General features: G+C 39.3%; 1 protein-coding gene across 1 annotated transcript in view; it reads left to right on the forward strand.

The window, feature by feature from the left end:
• NEMP1 (nuclear envelope integral membrane protein 1) overlaps window positions 1–17,223 on the forward strand; it is a 34,635-nt gene that overhangs the window by 2,950 nt on the left and 14,462 nt on the right. The window contains exon 2 of the mRNA XM_074269607.1: window positions 220–420. Coding sequence (XP_074125708.1) covers window positions 220–420 — 201 coding nt within the window. The remainder of the gene's footprint in view (window positions 1–219; window positions 421–17,223) is intronic.

Below are 17,223 nucleotides of genomic sequence, written 5' to 3' on the forward strand. Positions count from 1 at the left end.
AAATAAATTGCCAGGAAGCATGATGCTAGGGGGCGGCATCTTCCTGTAGTTATTCTCTTTTCTGATAGGTCAGAAACGAACATCGCCCTCCTTCTCTCGTCAGTTACCAAGAGAGCCGACTCCTGGCGCTGTCACTGAGACGCCAAAATTTGGAGCCCCGCCCATCCGGGCTGGGTTGGCAAGGGGCGGGTCTCGTTTGTGGCTTCTGCTCTCTGATAGGCTCAGACGGCTGCTTGTTCTGGGCCGGTTACCGGGGTCGGCACGTGAGAAGGAGGTGGCGTGCGGCGGTGACCCTGGCGGGAGGAATGAAAATGGTGCCGGCGCCGCCGCTCGCTTCCCGGTCCTCGGGCTGGGGTACCCGGGGCGGCGGAACGGCCTGGCTGCGCTTGCTTCTCGGCGGCTGCCTCGTCTGCGGCGCAGGTACCGCCCAGCGCGGCGCAGGCGGCGGCGGCATGCGTGGCGCGGGTTTGGAGGGGTGGCGGATGGTATTTTAAGGACGGAGACCGGACGGACTGACTCGTCTCCGGGGCGTGGCCGTTACGTTCCCCGCGTGGCCCTCGGCATACCGGCGTGCGGGGGAGGAGGGCGGCGGGGCAGGCCCACGTTCAGGCCCAGAGGGAAAAAAAAGACCAGAACCCAGCTGGGAAGTAGCGGAGCCGCGATTCGAACCCGGGGCTCTGCCTTCAAACTCTTCCTCCACGGTGGAGGCCTGGGAGACGGAGACAGGCCAGGCTCGCTGGCGTTTCTGTCTGATCAGAATCGATGTTACCAAGCATGGGCTGGGTCCCGAGCTGCATCTGGGGAGGGGGAGGGGAGGACGAGAAAACGTGCTTGCTGCTTGTTCCTCCTGGCTGTCCGAGCCTAGGGCGGGTACCTCCAGCTGCAGCCAAGCCCAGACCTGAAACTCGTCCTTGCCCTTGGAGCAGGGCTTCATATATGGTGGCCTTAGGCTGGCACTGATAGTCCAGCCCTTTGCCCAGGAGGCAGAATTGGGTGTAGAGGACTGTGTGAGCGATCTCTGCATAAATGTGCCTCCGAAGGCTAGCTGGGGTTTTAAGGCTCTCCTGGAGTAATTAGAGGCCCAGGAGAAGGGAGTGATTAAGCAGTTAAGTTATCTCCCTCCAGGCATCCTTAGTGGCTGCCTGTCACTCCTCATCCACACCCTGGGTATCTCACGTATATACGGACCGATGCTGCGGGATTACTGTGTGCAGGAGAGTGCTGGGGAAGTGGCACCGGAGGATCTTGAATAATAATGATGAAAGTCCTGTCTTCAGAGTTTACAATTTAATACAACAATTAGTAACTATGTACAAGGTATGAGACATAAGGTAGATTTGATGCAGCAAAGGAGAGAGGCGTGCAAAGTGCTCTTTGTTAGTTATACTTGGAGGTAAGGCAGACACTTGAAACTTGAGGGATTAGGGATAACTTTATAGAAGACTTGACATGAGAGCTGAGCCATGAAATATGAGAAAGATTTTTAGCAGATGAAAATGAAGAAGTAGAATTGTGAGGGACCACAACTACAGGAAAGTTATTGGATCTGTTAGTCAATTGCCAAATACTGATTAAATGCCTAGTATGTATCAGTACGCACTGTGCGAGGCATTGGGACTCAAATGTAAAGGATGAGGAGACTATTCCTACTTCCTGGGAGTCTTTATTCTCTCAGGAAGACAACACACATGCAACTAAACAGAATAAAGGCAAAATAGTTTGGGAGGGAGGCCTGGCTGTGCCAGCATTTGGGGCCATCACAGAGTATTCCTGTAGAGGATAGTGGTTGAGGTTTTTCTTGAAGGAAGAGAGGGATTCCTGAGCGCATATGAGCAGGGAGTATATCCCAGACATAGAAATGGATGGCTCGTGCACAGGCTGTGTGATGTGAAGTAGTATGGGTAAAGAACAAAGAATGCCAGTTTGCCTAGATTATAGACATGAGTTAATGTGAGGCTGGAAAGACGGGTTGATAGCAAATTGTGAAGGGTTTTAAAAGAGATGCTAGGACAATAAAGAGCCACTGGAGTCTATGGAGTGGAGGAGTGACATAGTCAGATCTGTATTTAAGGAAAATCATTTTTGAGTTGATTGGACAATTGATTTGAACGAGGATTTGAACCTGAGGTAGGGATATCATCTGGGTCATGCAGTAATCTAGGTGAGAGCTAATGAGGACCTTGTATGGATAAGAGAAAAGGTGTGGATGAAAGAGATGTGGCAACAAAAATGGCAAGATTGGATGGCTGCAAAAAGGAAAATAAGAAGTTGAGGATTTCACTGAAATGATGAGCATGGAAAATTGGAATAATGGAGGTTCTTATTCGAGAAATAGGCAAGTTGAAGAAAATGGCAGTTTTGAGGGAGAGGGAGAGAAAGAATTCTTTTTTGGACATATAGAGTTAAAGATGCCTCAGGAACATCTAATTTGAAATATTCAATATTCACTTTGCTGATAGGAGATAGAAGTTCTGGAAAAATGGAAACTGTTTAACTCTTAAAGTCATAATGATGAGGTAACTTGAACCAAATCATGAGGTAAATACCTAATAATGAAGTATATACCTCAATAGGATTAAGTGAGGTGTAGTGGCAGGATTCAGGGTACAGGGAGTCACATGGAGCTCCCCTGCAACCCCCTTAGGATTCGGCGCAAGGATACAAAGTTAAGTCAGGTCTAGTGGCGGCGAGAGTCCCCTGTAAATGAATTTACAGGCCCGAAAACCTAGATGGGTAAAAGATGTTTATTGCCAGGTTTGGAAGCAAGGTTAAGGTCTGGTTAGTAAAAGGGATTAGATAGAGGAAGATATACCCTGAAAGCGGCGGAGACAGAGAATCTCTGATGCAAGCATCTTAGCTGGCATCTTTCAAATCTCTGAACCAAAGATGATACTAGCTTTGCTCTTTTTATCTGCTTGAAGAAGTAATGGGCGGAGATCAGGTTAATTCCTTGAAGGCCAGATTTTTGTCGGGCTTTATCCAAGCCAGCTCAGATCCAGTGGGGGGGGGGGGGGGCTGGGTACAGCCCAAACTAGTTCTGACCAGATCTTGTATCAAAGGGGGCTGAAAACCCAAACCAATTGGGGGCTGGATACAGCCCAAACTGAATCAGATACAGATCTTTTCCCTTAGGAATATCTTGTCCCAAAGGTAGATCAGACAAGGAATCTTAAAGGGGCTATGCCCGTACAATATGCATAGAGATAATTTTTTTAAAACATTTTTTTCTCAGTATGCTTTTATTTTCTCTTGATCCAACTTGTATCCCCATAGGAAGAAAAAAGAAAACCATACCGTTGTAACAGATATAAACAGTTAAGCAAAACAAATTTACACACTGGCCATGTGTAAAGTAATGTCTTGATATAATATTATAAATTATGTATATTATATATATAGCTCACATAAATAATATATAATAAATATTATAATATATATTTATGACAATGTTTACATATTTAATATATACTAAAATATATTTTATGTTTATATTTAACCTATATAGATTGCTTGCTGTCTTGGGGAGGGAGGAGGTAAGTAAAGGGGGAAGAAAAGTTTGGAACACAAAGTTTTACAAAAATTAAGGTTGAAAAATATTTTACAAGTATTTGGAAAACTAAAATACAATTTTAAAAAAAGTTAATAATGGAAAGTTAAGCAGGGTGTGGCCATATTGTAAAACCATTGTTAAATGGTTTTTAGAGAGCAGTTTCCGTAGAGTTGAAAGCCTGAATTAAAGAATGACTGGATGGTGAGGAAGGGAACCGAGTTTAGTCACTGGAGGAGTTCAGCATTCCCAGAGATGTAGAGGAGTTACAGGACAATAACTGGAAGCAGTGACAAGAGGATCAAGAGCCATGGGGCCAGACTTTTACTGGGGCTGGTGGAAGAGATGGCCTTCGTCCCTGTAAAATGGAACCCTAGGTCTCTTGGGAGAGCTTGAGGGAGTAGATTTGAAACAGCCATTATAGAGAAGTCAATTAGAGATTATGGAAGGATCCACTGGGAAGAGTTCACATGAAATAGCATGAATTTGTAGTTGATCCAGGCAGACTTTTATGACTTCCTCTTACAGCTTTCTCAAGCTCTTTATGTTGTGTTTGAGACATATGTGATACAAAATGGAATATAAATGTAGAAGAGCATACAAAGAATATTAAGTGAAGGAAAAAAATCACATCTAGCTTTTCTTACTTTTTTTTGGGGGGGGGTGGTTAGAAGGAAAGACTTTGCAAGGCAAAGGGCATTAGGATTGAGCTTTAGGGAATAACATGGATGGAGGAAGGGATGTGGAATAGTCTTATTTGATGGGAACATGGCCTATATTAGGTTGAGTAGTGTGTCATAAGGATTCAGTGTTCAATTTGGTGCCAGATTTTGTTTTCTCCTGAGGCAATTGGGGTTAAGTGACTTTGCCCAGAGTTACATGGCTAGGAAGTGTTAAGTGTCTGAGACTAGATTTGAACTCAGGTCCTTCTGACTTCAGGGCTGGTGCTCTATCCACTGAGCCACCTAGCTTCCCCTCTGCTTATTATTTATATTATTATTATTTATTATATTATTATTGTTTATATTATTTCTTATAGTACAATGGTGGTCTATCATAGTCATATACCATCTTGTTCATTCATTTCCCAATTGATGAACAACCATCAATTTCCAATTCTTTACCACTGCAAAAAGAGTTGCTATAAGTATTTTGGTACATGGGTCCTTTCTTTTCTTTTTCTTTTTAATTTATTTGGGATATAAAACTGCTGGTATTGCTGGAGGAGAGAGTTTTATAGTCCTTTGGGCATAATTCTAAATTGCTCTACAGAATGATTGAATCAGTTCACAATTCAGACTAACAGTTCATTGGTGTCCCAATTTTTCCACATCCTCTCCAATATTTATCATTTTCTTTTTCAGTCATATTGGTTAATTTGAAAGGTGTGATGTCTTACCAAAGTTTGGATTTGCATTTCTCTCATTAATGCTTAGAGCATTTTTTCATATGACTATAGATAGTTTTGATTTCTTCGTTTGAAAATTGCTTTAAGACCATCTATCAATTGGAGGCTTGCTTTAAACAGCTTTCCTCATCTTCTTTGCATTCTAACTAGACTTTTTTTTTTTTTTTTTTTTTGCACTCTAACCTAGCAAGGAGAGTTCCTTGCTGTTCCCTGAATTTAGCATCCATTTCTTTCCTCCAAGAAGCATTAGAAAGATTTTTAACATTTAGAAATAAGAAATGACTGTAATGGAATATTTTTGTTACTGTAAGAAATGACTTATAATGCATTCATAAGAAACCTGGGGATACCTGTATAAATTGATCCAGAATGAAGTGAGCAGAACCAGAAGAACAGTTTTAAACTATGCCCAGAGTGATATAAAAGAAAACAATTGAGAGGTCATTAATATAATTGATTCGGGGGAACTCTGCAAAAATTGTGTAAAATAATCACTGAAACTATGTCCCCTTTGATCTGCAAAGAATGAGAGACTGAGGTCTCCCAAGCCCCAGAGAATCTAGAAAGAAGGCACATCCTCCCAGATTGAGATAAGCAGAATCACTCAAGAGCAAATCACTCCCATTGATCTTTTGGAAATACCTGATCTCCCATTCAAGCTAAAAAAGCCTTTTCATTCAATTGGGAGATTTTGGTCTGATAATCAGTTCAAACTGCCCTGGGATTTGCTCATAAAATCGGTTTTTGCCAGCTCATTCTTTGCAAATTTCTTCATTAAGAAGTATGCCTAAGCCTCTTAGTGAAAAATAAAACCTCCTTTTTTTGCCACAGACTTTGGGGTTAGCAAATTCTTTTGCTTCTGAACTTGCATCTCCAAGCAGAAAGGATCTCATTCATACACATCAACATAATGACCAATTATGATCTCTGAAAACCAAAGATGAGTCCTGCTTTCCCCCCCCCCCCCCCCAGTTAACACATTTATTAAGTGCCTACTGTGTTCTAGGCATTGAAGAAACAAATACAATGAATAGAATAATGTCTACTCAAGGAATTTACATTCTAATGGAGGAGGGGGAAAAGAAATATATAAGTACATAAAGATCGATAAAACAGGACTAAAATAAAAGCCTCTGATTGCTTTTTATATTAATGATTTCTCCTTGAAACATAGGACAGAAAGTATGATTTGGCTTAGAAGTCCAGTCTCTTAAGCACAGCCTATTGAGAAATAATAGAGGAAGGATTAAATTGTGTGCAGTATAAATACTTAATAAACAAAAGAACTGTAGAAATATGAGTTACTATTGTTGGTGTCCTAGTGGCAGTTCAGAGAGTTGTGGGATTCCCTTTTGGTCAGAGGTGCAGGTCCTTTGTGTGAAAGAAATCTGTGGCACTGAAGAAGTCAGCTTTGCTAGGAGACTGACTTGCTCAGTGGCAGAGAAATAACAAAAGATTTTTCCACTGAGAAAAGGGTCTCTTCATAAAGGGCAGGAGTCCTGACAGGAAGCTATGCCAAGAAGTTCCTTGACAAGGTATAATCCTGCTTTGGACATTCTGCAAAAAAATGAGTTTAAGTTAAGTTAATTAAGTTAAGAGATTGCCCTTTAATAGGAAATCTGAGGCCCGGGTTTCAAGTTGAAAAGAAAGCCAATACCCCTAGGCCTAAATACTTATCAATATCAGGCCCAGATCTCCCAATTGAATGAAAATCACTTAGAAGGCTTGAATGAATTTGGGATTTCCTGAAAAGGATCTGTATCCCCAAAAGATCATTGTGAGGAGGGGATGATCTGCCCTAGAAAAGGCCCAATCTGGAAAGTGTGTTTTCTCCTAGACTCTTTGGACACAGGTTTTTACAGAGTTCACCCACATCACTATTAAGTTTTTAAATCACTTGATTTAGTCAGTGAGCAGTGGTCTACCATTTTTGAGATCAAGAATAGGCAACAGCTAAAATTATCACTTATTGGCAGTATACAACTAATTTTCATCATTTGTCCAGTTCTTTCCCTTAACAGTGCTTTCTTTATATTCTTACTTTTCTACTCTTTCATATTTTTCACTTTACTATCTTTTTCCTTTTTAAATTTTTTTATGGTTATATATGTATATTAACCTTTTAAAAACATTTCTTTATGATTTTGGGAGAGAAAAGTCAAAACAAAAGGGAGAAAATAGGAAAGAGAAAAAACAACAAATTTTTTTTTTTAACTTTACTATTTATATCAACCAGATGAGAGTAGCACCTAAAGCTGTTGCTTAGATAGGTCTACTGGTAGCTAAACAAATTACTGATCCTATAATGATAGGTTTACAAAATATTCATAAATATTATCTTCACAACAACATTGGAAAGTAGATTCTCTTGTTACTACCATTTCACAGAAGAAACTATGGCAGACTAGACTTTTTGCTATGGGGACTGTGGCAGTACTTTCACTTTATAGCAGAGTGATAGGAATTGATAGGTAGTGATAGATTTTATTTAATTAAGAATTTTTTTTTTTTTTGCAAGAAAAGACCAAAGAGATAAACACTGTCACATTACAAAACTGGAAACGGATATTGCTAATCATAGGTTAGGACCCTGTACTGCTTTTTTGCCGATAGAACCCTCTAAGTCTCATAGCGACCCTCATTTACAAGTCCTACAACAAGCAATATAAAGGAATAACAAATAACACCAAAACCAATCTCTAAACCTAGAGTTTTTAAAGTAAGACTTTAAATCTGAAGATGAAAGAATTGAAGTCTTTGATGTCATTGAATATCTTTACTTAGTACAGATTACTCCTAATAACAAATGAATGATAAAATATTACCAAAATCTCATATGATTTTAAATAGTAAATTTGCCTAGAGGTTTGGTTTTCTTTTTTAAGTCCCTATTAAAATATAGCAGAAATAATCTAATTAGTGAAATGTGGTAGAAAATAAAACAATAATTCAATAAAGCTGTTTTCTTCTCTTAACCATAATGAATTAAATGCATTCTTAGAGTACTTAATTAAAAAAAAAAATTGAAAACCCCCAAACTTTCAGAACTTATATAGAGCAGTATATACAATAGCTATGATGCAGTTTGGTTCAGGACAGGAAATTGTGGGAACGCCTTCTGGTTGGTGCAGGTCCTTCATAAAAGAATTCACGAACCCGAAAAGTTAGACAGGCAAAAAGAAATTTATTGACATTGAGAAGTCAGCCTTTGCTAGGAGGCCTCAATATCAAGGTCCAGACAGAGAAGTAAAGGTCTAACAGAGAAATACTGGCAGAGAGATAAAGGGGGTTAACACTGAGAAAAGGGTGTCTTCTCATCGGGCAGGGACCCTTGCAGGCAGTTATGCCAAGGAGAGGTTCCTTGGCCTGGCACGTTCCTGCTTTGGGCCTTTGCCAAGAATTGAGTGAGCAGAAACCTATTTTATTTTGGCTGGGGGCAGTTTGAGTTGAAATCAGAATGAAATCTTCTAATTGAAAAGATTTCCAATAGATTGAGAGTCCCTGGACTAATTTTCAACTCAGTAGAGGGTGCAACAGAATGAAACTACTTATCTTGATTCCCTGGGGGCAGGTCTTTTGCAGAGGAGAGCTTCTCAAGTTCAAGAAGAATTTCTAAAGCATTCCCCTCAAAAGTCAGAGGACAGCTTCAGGGTTCTCCCCATCATTCCCCCCCTCAAGCAGTTATCCCCAAATTCATTTGGAGTAAAGGGGCAAAGGTCTAATCTTTTGTAGTTGCTTCAAGCTGGCAAGGTAGAGATGTCCCTAAGTTCCCTTGGGGGTTTATGCCAGGAGGGGAGGTATGAGATCTGAAAACAGCAGCAGCAGCATCTAAGGAGTGTTGTGTGTCCCAATAGGACTTGAGGCCTTGAGGAAACAAATCTCAGGAGCAGATTAAAAGATGGTATCATCCAGGGTTAAGGTGGTGTCCTTTGGGGAATGGGGCCTTTTGCAGAAAATGCATCAGGTCCCATCTGTGGGCTGCCTTAAGGGTGATGATAGTCCACCCAACAATGCTGAATGAGCGCCCACTGCCCACAGAGCTCCCTAGCTGAAAGTAGTTAAGGAGGTAATTATGGTAAGGAGTTAATTGCTGGCAGGGGCATAAAATGTCAATTAAGAAAAGAGAGAAAATGCTAGGAGCAAAAATTTTTTTTCATCCTTAGTAAAAGTGTTAAGTATCCTAGAGTGGTCTAGTGGTCCACAAACTTTTTAAATAGGGGGCCAGTTCACTGTCCCTCAGACTGTGGGAGGGCCAGACTATAGTAAAAACAAAACCTCACACTCTATCTCCACCCCTCAGCCCATTTGCCATAACCCAGCAGGCCTCAATGGCTAAATGTCCTCAGTGGGCTAAAGTTTGAGAATCCTTGGTAGGGTGTCATTGAGAATAATCCGCCTTTCTTTCCCATTTTCAGGAAAGCTAATTTCTCCCGGTTGGGTGGGATCAGGGAGCAGGGTGACATACCGAGAGAGTCAGGTCAGGTAGAAGACCCTGATATTTAGTAGGCTCCCACCAAGCCACTGATGTGGTTTTTTAAATGCTCTGAACCCCAGGGGTTAATGGTCTCCCAAGATTAGTTTTGAGCCTCTTCAATTAAAAGGGCCTTGGGAGCCACTGCTCTAAGGCAGAAGACCAACCTAGGGAAGCACACAGCCGCTCCTATGAGGCAGGGTCTGGAGGATGGGCATGGCCCTGCGCATCAGGGCTGCTGATCAAAATAAGAATGCAATTAAGCTTCTCCAAATCTCTTAACTTGTCTGTCTAAAAGTTCTTATTTAAAAAATATCTCTGGAGATCTGAGAAGAGAGAGTTGGTCTCCAGTCTCACCATTAAATCACCAAGCTGGCAAGGCAGAGGAGAGGTCTCAAGAGAGGTCCTGAGCCCCCCTGCTATCCCTACTCTGGGGGGAGGGGGAAGAGAGGACAGAGGGCCAGATCAAGAGTGAAAGAGAAGCCCCTCTCATCTTACCGGCCACCAGGTATTGGGCTGTTGTAGTGGTGAGGCAGTCCCTCTAGTGCTCCTCTTGCTTGAACTCAGGACAAGGACTGGGGAGTCTCCTTGGACAGTTTCCATGACACCTAGAGCACGGACCTTTGGGGTTCCTGGCCTCAGTCTGGGAAGGATTTGCATTGAAAGAGGCACCTCTGCTCTGAGTGTTTTTCTCTGGAGGCAGAAGTTGCCCTGAGGAGAAGAAAAAAAGCTGGGAGTCTCAGGATTTAGTTCAGGTGAGAGAAATAGAGTCCTGTTCTGAAAAGGATTTAGGAGCCTTTAGAAAGCTCCCTAGAAAGGAGGGAGTTTGATTCCTGTCCAGCAAATTTCAGTATCTTAAAGATACTTTCCAGTTTTGGGATTTTTCAAGCCAAATTTGTCTCAGCTTAAGGAAGTATTCTTAGAAGCAGAGGTGTTTTATCTCATTTCAAGCGTCCCTGAGAGAATTCTGCTCAAGCCTGGGACTCCCGACGACTCAAACCTTCCCAGGTGTGAGTGACCTGGCTATAGAATAGATAACAAAAAAAGGTTTTTTACCTCCTCCAGATGTTTGGGATTTTCCCGATCAGGGAACCAAATTATGAGGTTTGGTGTAGGGCAGAGAGTTGTGAGAACCCTTTCTGCTTGGTGCAGGTCCTTCATAAAAGAATTTACGAACCTGAAAAGTTAGGCAAAAAGAAGTTTATTGGCACTGAGAAGTTAGCCTTTGCTAGGAGGCTAATTTTTTCAATATCAAGGTCCAGACAGAGAAGTAAAGGTCTAACAGAGAAATACTGGCAGAGAGATAAAGGGGGTTAACACTGAGAAAAGGGTGTCTTCTCATCGGGCAGGGACCCTTGCAGGCAGCTATGCCAAGGAGAGGTTCCTTGGCCTGGCACGTTCCTGCTTTGGGCCTTTGCCAAGAATTGAGTGAGCAGAAACCTATTTTATTTTGGCTGGGGGCAGTTTGAGTTGAAATCAGAACGAAATCTTTTTTTTTTTTTTTTTTTTTTAATAGCTTTTTATTTACAAGATATATGCATGGGTAATTTTTCAGCATTGACAATTGCAAAACCTTTTGTTCCAACTTTTCCCCCTCCTTCCTCCCACCCCCTCCCCCAGATGGCAGGTTGACCAATACATATTAAATATGTTAAAGTATAAGTTAAATACAATATATGCATACATGTCCAAACAGTTATTTTGCTGTACAAAAAGAATTGCACTTTGAAATAGTGTACAATTAGCCTGTGAAGGAAATAAAAAATGTAGGCGGACAAAAATAGAGGGATTGGGAATTCTATGTAGTGGTTCATAGTCATCTCCCAGAGCTCTTACGCTAAGTATAGCTGGTTCAGTTCATTACTGCTCTATTGGAACTGATTTGGTTCATCTCATTGTTGAAGATGGCCACTTCCATCAGAATACATCCTCATATAGTTGTTGAAGTATATAATGATCTCCTGGTCCTGCTCATTTCACTCAGCATCAGTTCATGTAAGTCTCTCCAGGCCTTTCTGAAATCATTCTGTTAGACTATAATTTTCTAATTGAAAAGATTTCCAATTGAATGAGTGACTCTGGACTAATAATCTTCAACTCAATAGAGGGTGTAACAGAATGGAACTACTTACCTTGATTGCCTGGGTCAATTTTTTTGCAGAGGAGAGCTTCTCAAGTTAAAGGAGAATTTCTCAATCATTCCCCCCAAAGTCAGAGGGCAGTTTCAGAGTTCTTCCCATCAGCTATCTTAAGAACCATAGGCAGAGTTATCAAGAAATATTCTTAACAAGTGATAGAGATTTTAAAAGAAGAAAAACATATCAATATATCATTTCCTTTTTTAATTTTTAAGAAATTTTAATAGTATTTTATTTTTCCAAATACATGCAAAGACAGTTTTCAACATTCATCTTTGCAAAACTTTGTGTTCCAAATTTTTTTTTTTCCCCTCTCTTCCTCCCTGTCCCCCCACCCCACCCCCCAGCCTCCTCTCCAAGACAGCAAGCAATCTGATACAGGTTAATATTTTCATTCAGTATCATTTCAAACAATTCACAAAGAAGTTTGGAAGGGTAGGAGTAACTCAGAGTAGCAAAGCAGTTGTGTTATGTTAAATTAAGTGTATGCTGTAATACAACTTATATGCAGCTTTCTTTTCTGTTCCTTGTCTATTGGGATGTTTTTGTGACATCAAGAAGAAACAAAGGGCCATTGGGTGGCCTTCTCCAAGGTTAGAGATGTGAACTGTTGAAGGAGAACAGTGCCCTCAAGTTTGGTTGTGGCTTCCTCCTTTCAGAGCCCTTCTCTTCCTAGTTTTCCAAGTTTTGACTTTCCCCTTCTCTTGTCTCACACGTTTACTTCTCTGTTTAATCATTCTGTGCCTCTGGTAGTGGTCAGAGGCTCAAACATAGTCAGTGTAGAATAGATTGATTTGGATTGGTGATAATGAAAGGCCCAAGGTCTAGGTAAATGATGGGATATGTGGAAGCAATGAACCATGAAAAACGTTACTGGTTATAACCATCTATGAGGCAGAAAATAACAATGCCATTGGAAGAGATGGGTAAATCAGAGAGAGGAACAAGATTGGTGAAAAAGAATCTTTTTGTGTGTGTGTGGTACTTTTATGTTCGTAATCTTAGTTGGTGTTCAGCTCATTCTGAGGAAGGCCAAATAGGAATTATTATTCTTATTTTATAAATGAAGAAACACGTTCATAGAGGTGAAGTGATGTCACAGAACTAATAATTGGGAGAGGCAGGTTTTTTTCCCTACAAATATTCTACTTTTCCCCCTAGACCATGATGCCTCAAGTTAAAGTAAGAGATTCAAATCTGTACTGATTGGTATCTTGTGCACTGTAGGGTCTTAATATTTGTTGACCCAAAGAAAAGTGACCACTGTCTAATGGTGACATGCAAGTTATTAGATGGGAAAGGGGGAAAATTTCTAGGGTAAAATGAATATGAGTATATCAGACCTTTGGGAGGTCTCTTACATTTTATAAATTTTGCACCTAAATGTGGTACAATATGAGTCATTATTGTCCAAGAGAGATATCTTGTCATGGAACCAGATTCCTATCTGTAGTGATAAGGAAGTTGGATCTGAACATTTAGGTTGCTTTCTAACACATAGATCAGGCTGCTTTGAGAAGGCAAAATAGTTACTTGGGTAGAGGAGAAGGGGAAAGCATTCATTTATCATTTCATTTTTTAAAAAGAGGCACACACAGTGCCAGTGTTGGACATCTTGCCAGTTTTTCTATATAAACCTCACAGGGTAAACTGTGCACTGGGTTGCCACAGTTGTCACGCCATAGCCTGTGACAGGCTAAGAGTTTCCAAATTATTATTTCTGTCTGAGGCAGTGATGAGGGAGAGTCTTCACACTCCCTCCTCCCCCACCCCAGTCCTTTTTCTCTCTTCCTCCCCCAATTTGGGCATAGTGAGAACCTTTGGAAAGTAGAGACTGGAATTCAAAGGATAATTTAATTCTACGATTTCTTATGCTAATGTCAGGCATAAATCTTCCTTAGAGAAATGCCATCTGAGAGTTTTTGAACTAATTTAGAGACAAATAGAACTTCTCTTGACCTGACGCTTTTCTTTTCTTTTTTCTTTTTTTAAAATTTTTATTTTATTTTATTTTATAATTATAACATTTTTTTGACAGTACATATGCATGGGTAATTTTTTACAACATTATCCCTTGCACTTACTTCTATTCAGATTTTTTCCCTTCCTTCCCCAACCCCCTCCCCCAGATGGCAAGGAGTCTTATATATGTTAAATATATTACAGTATATTCTAGATACAATATATGTGTGTAGAACCGAATTTTTTGTTGCACAGGAAGAATTGGATTCAGAAGGTAAAAATAACAGTTTGTACTCATTTCCCAGTGTTCCTTTTTTGGGTGTAGCTGATTCTGTCCATCATTAATCAATTGGAATTGGATTAGCTCTTCTCTATGTTGAAGAAATCCACTTCCATCAGCATACATCCTCGTACAGTATCATTGTTGAAGTGTATAATGATCTTCTGGTTTTGCTCGTTTCACTCAGCATCAGTTGATGTAAGTCTCTCCAAGCCTCTCTGTATTTCTCCTGTTGGTCATTTCTTATAGAACAATAATATTCCATAACATTCATATACCATAGTTTACCCAACCATTCTCCAATTGATGGACATCCATTCATCTTCCAGCTTCTAGCCACTATGAAAAGGGCTGCCACAAACATTTTGGCACATACAGGTCCCTTTCCCTTCTTTAGTAGTTCCTTGGGGTATAAGCCCAGTAGTAGTATGGCTGGGTCAAAGGGTATGCACATTTTGATAACTTTTTGGGCATAATTCCAGATTGCTCTCCAGAATGGTTGGATTCTTTCACAACTCCACCAACAATGCATCAGTGTCCCAGTTTTCCCACAGCCCCTCCAACATTCATCGTTATTTGTTCCTGTCATCTTAGCCAATCTGACAGGTGTGTAATGATATCTCAGAGTTGCCTTAATTTGCATTTCTCTGATCAATAGTGATTTGGAACACTCTTTCATATGAGTGGAAATAGTTTTAATTTCATCATCTGAAAATTGTCTGTTCATATCCTTTGACCATTTATCAATTGGAGAATGGCTTGATTTCTTATAAATTAAAGTCAATTCTCTGTATATTTTGGAGATGAGGCCTTTATCAGAACCTTTAACTGTAAAAATTTTTTCCCAATTTGTTACTTCCCTTCTAATCTTGTTTGCATTAGTTTTGTTTGTGCAGAAACTTTTTAATTTGGTGTAATCAAAATGTTCTATTTTGTGATCAATAATGGTCTCTAGTTCTCCCTTGGACACAAACTCCTTCCTCCTCCACAAGTCTGAGAGGTAAACCATCCCATGTTCCTCCGATTTATTTATGATTTCGTTCTTTATGCCTAAATCTTGGACCCATTTTGATCTAATCTTAGTATGTGGTGTTAAATGTGGGTCCATGCCTAGTTTCTGCCATACTAATTTCCAGTTTTCCCAGCAGTTTTTGTCAAATAATGAATTCTTATCCCAAAATTTGGGATCTTTGGGTTTGTCAAAGATTAGATTGCTATTTTTATTCACTATCTTGCCCTGTGTACCTAACCTATGCCACTGATCAACTAGTCTATTTCTTAGCCAATACCAAATGGTTTTGGTGACTGTTGCTTTATAATATAGCTTTAAATCAGGTACATTTAGACCACCTTCCTCTGACTTTTTTTCATTAGTTCCCTTGCAATTCTCGACCTTTTATTCGTCCATATGAATTTTGTTGTTATTTTTTCTAGGTCATTAAAATAGTTTCTTGGGAGTCTGATTGGTATAGCACTAAATAAATAGATTAGTTTGGGGAGTATTGTCATCTTTATTATATTCGCTCGGCCTATCCAAGAACACTGAATGTCTTTCCAATTATTTAAATCTGACTTTATTTTTGTGGCAAGTGTTTTGTAATTTTGCTCATATAATTCCTGACTCTCCTTTGGTAGATATATTCCCAAATATTTTATACTATCGACAGTTATTTTGAATGGAATTTCTCTTTGTATCTCTTGCTGTTGGATTGTGTTGGTAATGTATAAAAATCCTGAGGATTTATGTGGATTTATTTTGTATCCTGCGACTTTGCTAAAATTCTGAATTATTTCTAATAGCTTTTTAGCAGAGTCTTTGGGGTTCTCTAAGTATACCATCATGTCATCTGCAAAGAGTGATAGTTTGATTTCCTCATTTCCTACTCTAATTCCTTGAATCTCTTTCTCGGCTCTTATTGCCAAGGCTAGAGTTTCTAGTACTATATTGAATAGTAATGGTGATAGTGGGCAACCTTGTTTCACTCCTGATCTTATAGGGAAAGGTTCTAGTTTATCACCATTACATATGATGTTTACTGAAGGTTTTAAATATATGCTTCTTATTATTTTAAGGAATAGTCCATTTATTCCTATACTCTCAAGCGTTTTTAGTAGGAATGGATGTTGGATTTTATCAAATGCTTTTTCTGCATCTATTGAGATGATCATATGGTTTTTATTAATTTGATTATTAATATGGTCAATTATACTAATAGTTTTCCTAATATTAAACCAGCCCTGCATTCCTGGTATAAATCCCTCTTGGTCATAGTGTATTATCCTGGGGATGATTTTCTGAAGTCTATTTGCTAATATCTTATTTAAGATTTTAGCATCAATATTCATTAAGGAAATTGGTCTATAGTTTTCTTTCTCAGTTTTCGATCTATCTGATTTAGGTATCAGTACCATGTCTGTGTCATAGAAGGAATTTGGTAGGACTCCTTCAATCCCTATTTTTTCAAATAGTTTACATAGCATTGGAGTTAGTTGTTCTTTAAATGTTTGGTAGAATTCACCTGTAAATCCATCTGGTCTTGGGGACTTTTTCTTAGGAAGTTGGTTAATAGCTTGGTCTATTTCTTTTTCTGAGATGGGACTATTTAGACTACTTACTTCTTCCTCTGTTAATCTGGGCAAGCTATATTTTTGAAGGTATTCTTCCATTTCATTTAAGTTATCAAATTTATCGGCATAAAGTTGAGCAAAGTAGCTCCTAACTATTGTTCTAATTTCCTCTTCAGTAGTGGTGAGTTCACCCTTTTCATTTTCAAGACTATCAATTTGCTTTTTCTCTTTCCTTTTTTTAATCAGGTTTACTAAGGGTTTGTCTATTTTGTTGGTTTTTTCATAAAACCAACTCTTAGTTTTATTAATTAATTCAATAGTTTTTTTACTTTCAATTTTATTAATCTCACCTTTTATTTTTTGAATTTCAAGTTTTGTGTTTGTCTGGGGGTTTTTAATTTGTTCTTTTTCTAGCAATTTTAGTTATAAGCCCAATTCGTTGGCCCTCTCTTTCTCTATTTTATGCAAGTAGGCCTGTAGAGATATAAAACTTCCCCTTATTACTGCTTTGGCTGTATCCCACACATTTTGGTATGATGTCTCATTATTGTCATTTTCTTGGGTGAAGTTATTAATTATGTCTATGATTTGCTGTTTTACCCAATCATTCTTTAGTATAAGATTATTTAGTTTCCAATTATTTTTTGGTCTATTTTCCCCTGGCTTTTTATTAAATGTTATTTTGATTGCATTATGGTCTGAAAAGGATGCATTTACTATTTCTGCCTTACTGCATTTGATTTTGAGGTTTTTATGCCCTAGTATGTGATCAATTTTTGTATAGGTTCCATGAACTGCTGAGAAGAAAGTATATTCCTTTCTGTCTCCATTTAGCTTTCGCCAAAGATC

This window comes from Sminthopsis crassicaudata, chromosome 5 (assembly GCF_048593235.1).
Source record: "Sminthopsis crassicaudata isolate SCR6 chromosome 5, ASM4859323v1, whole genome shotgun sequence".
NCBI lineage: Eukaryota > Metazoa > Chordata > Mammalia > Dasyuromorphia > Dasyuridae > Sminthopsis > Sminthopsis crassicaudata.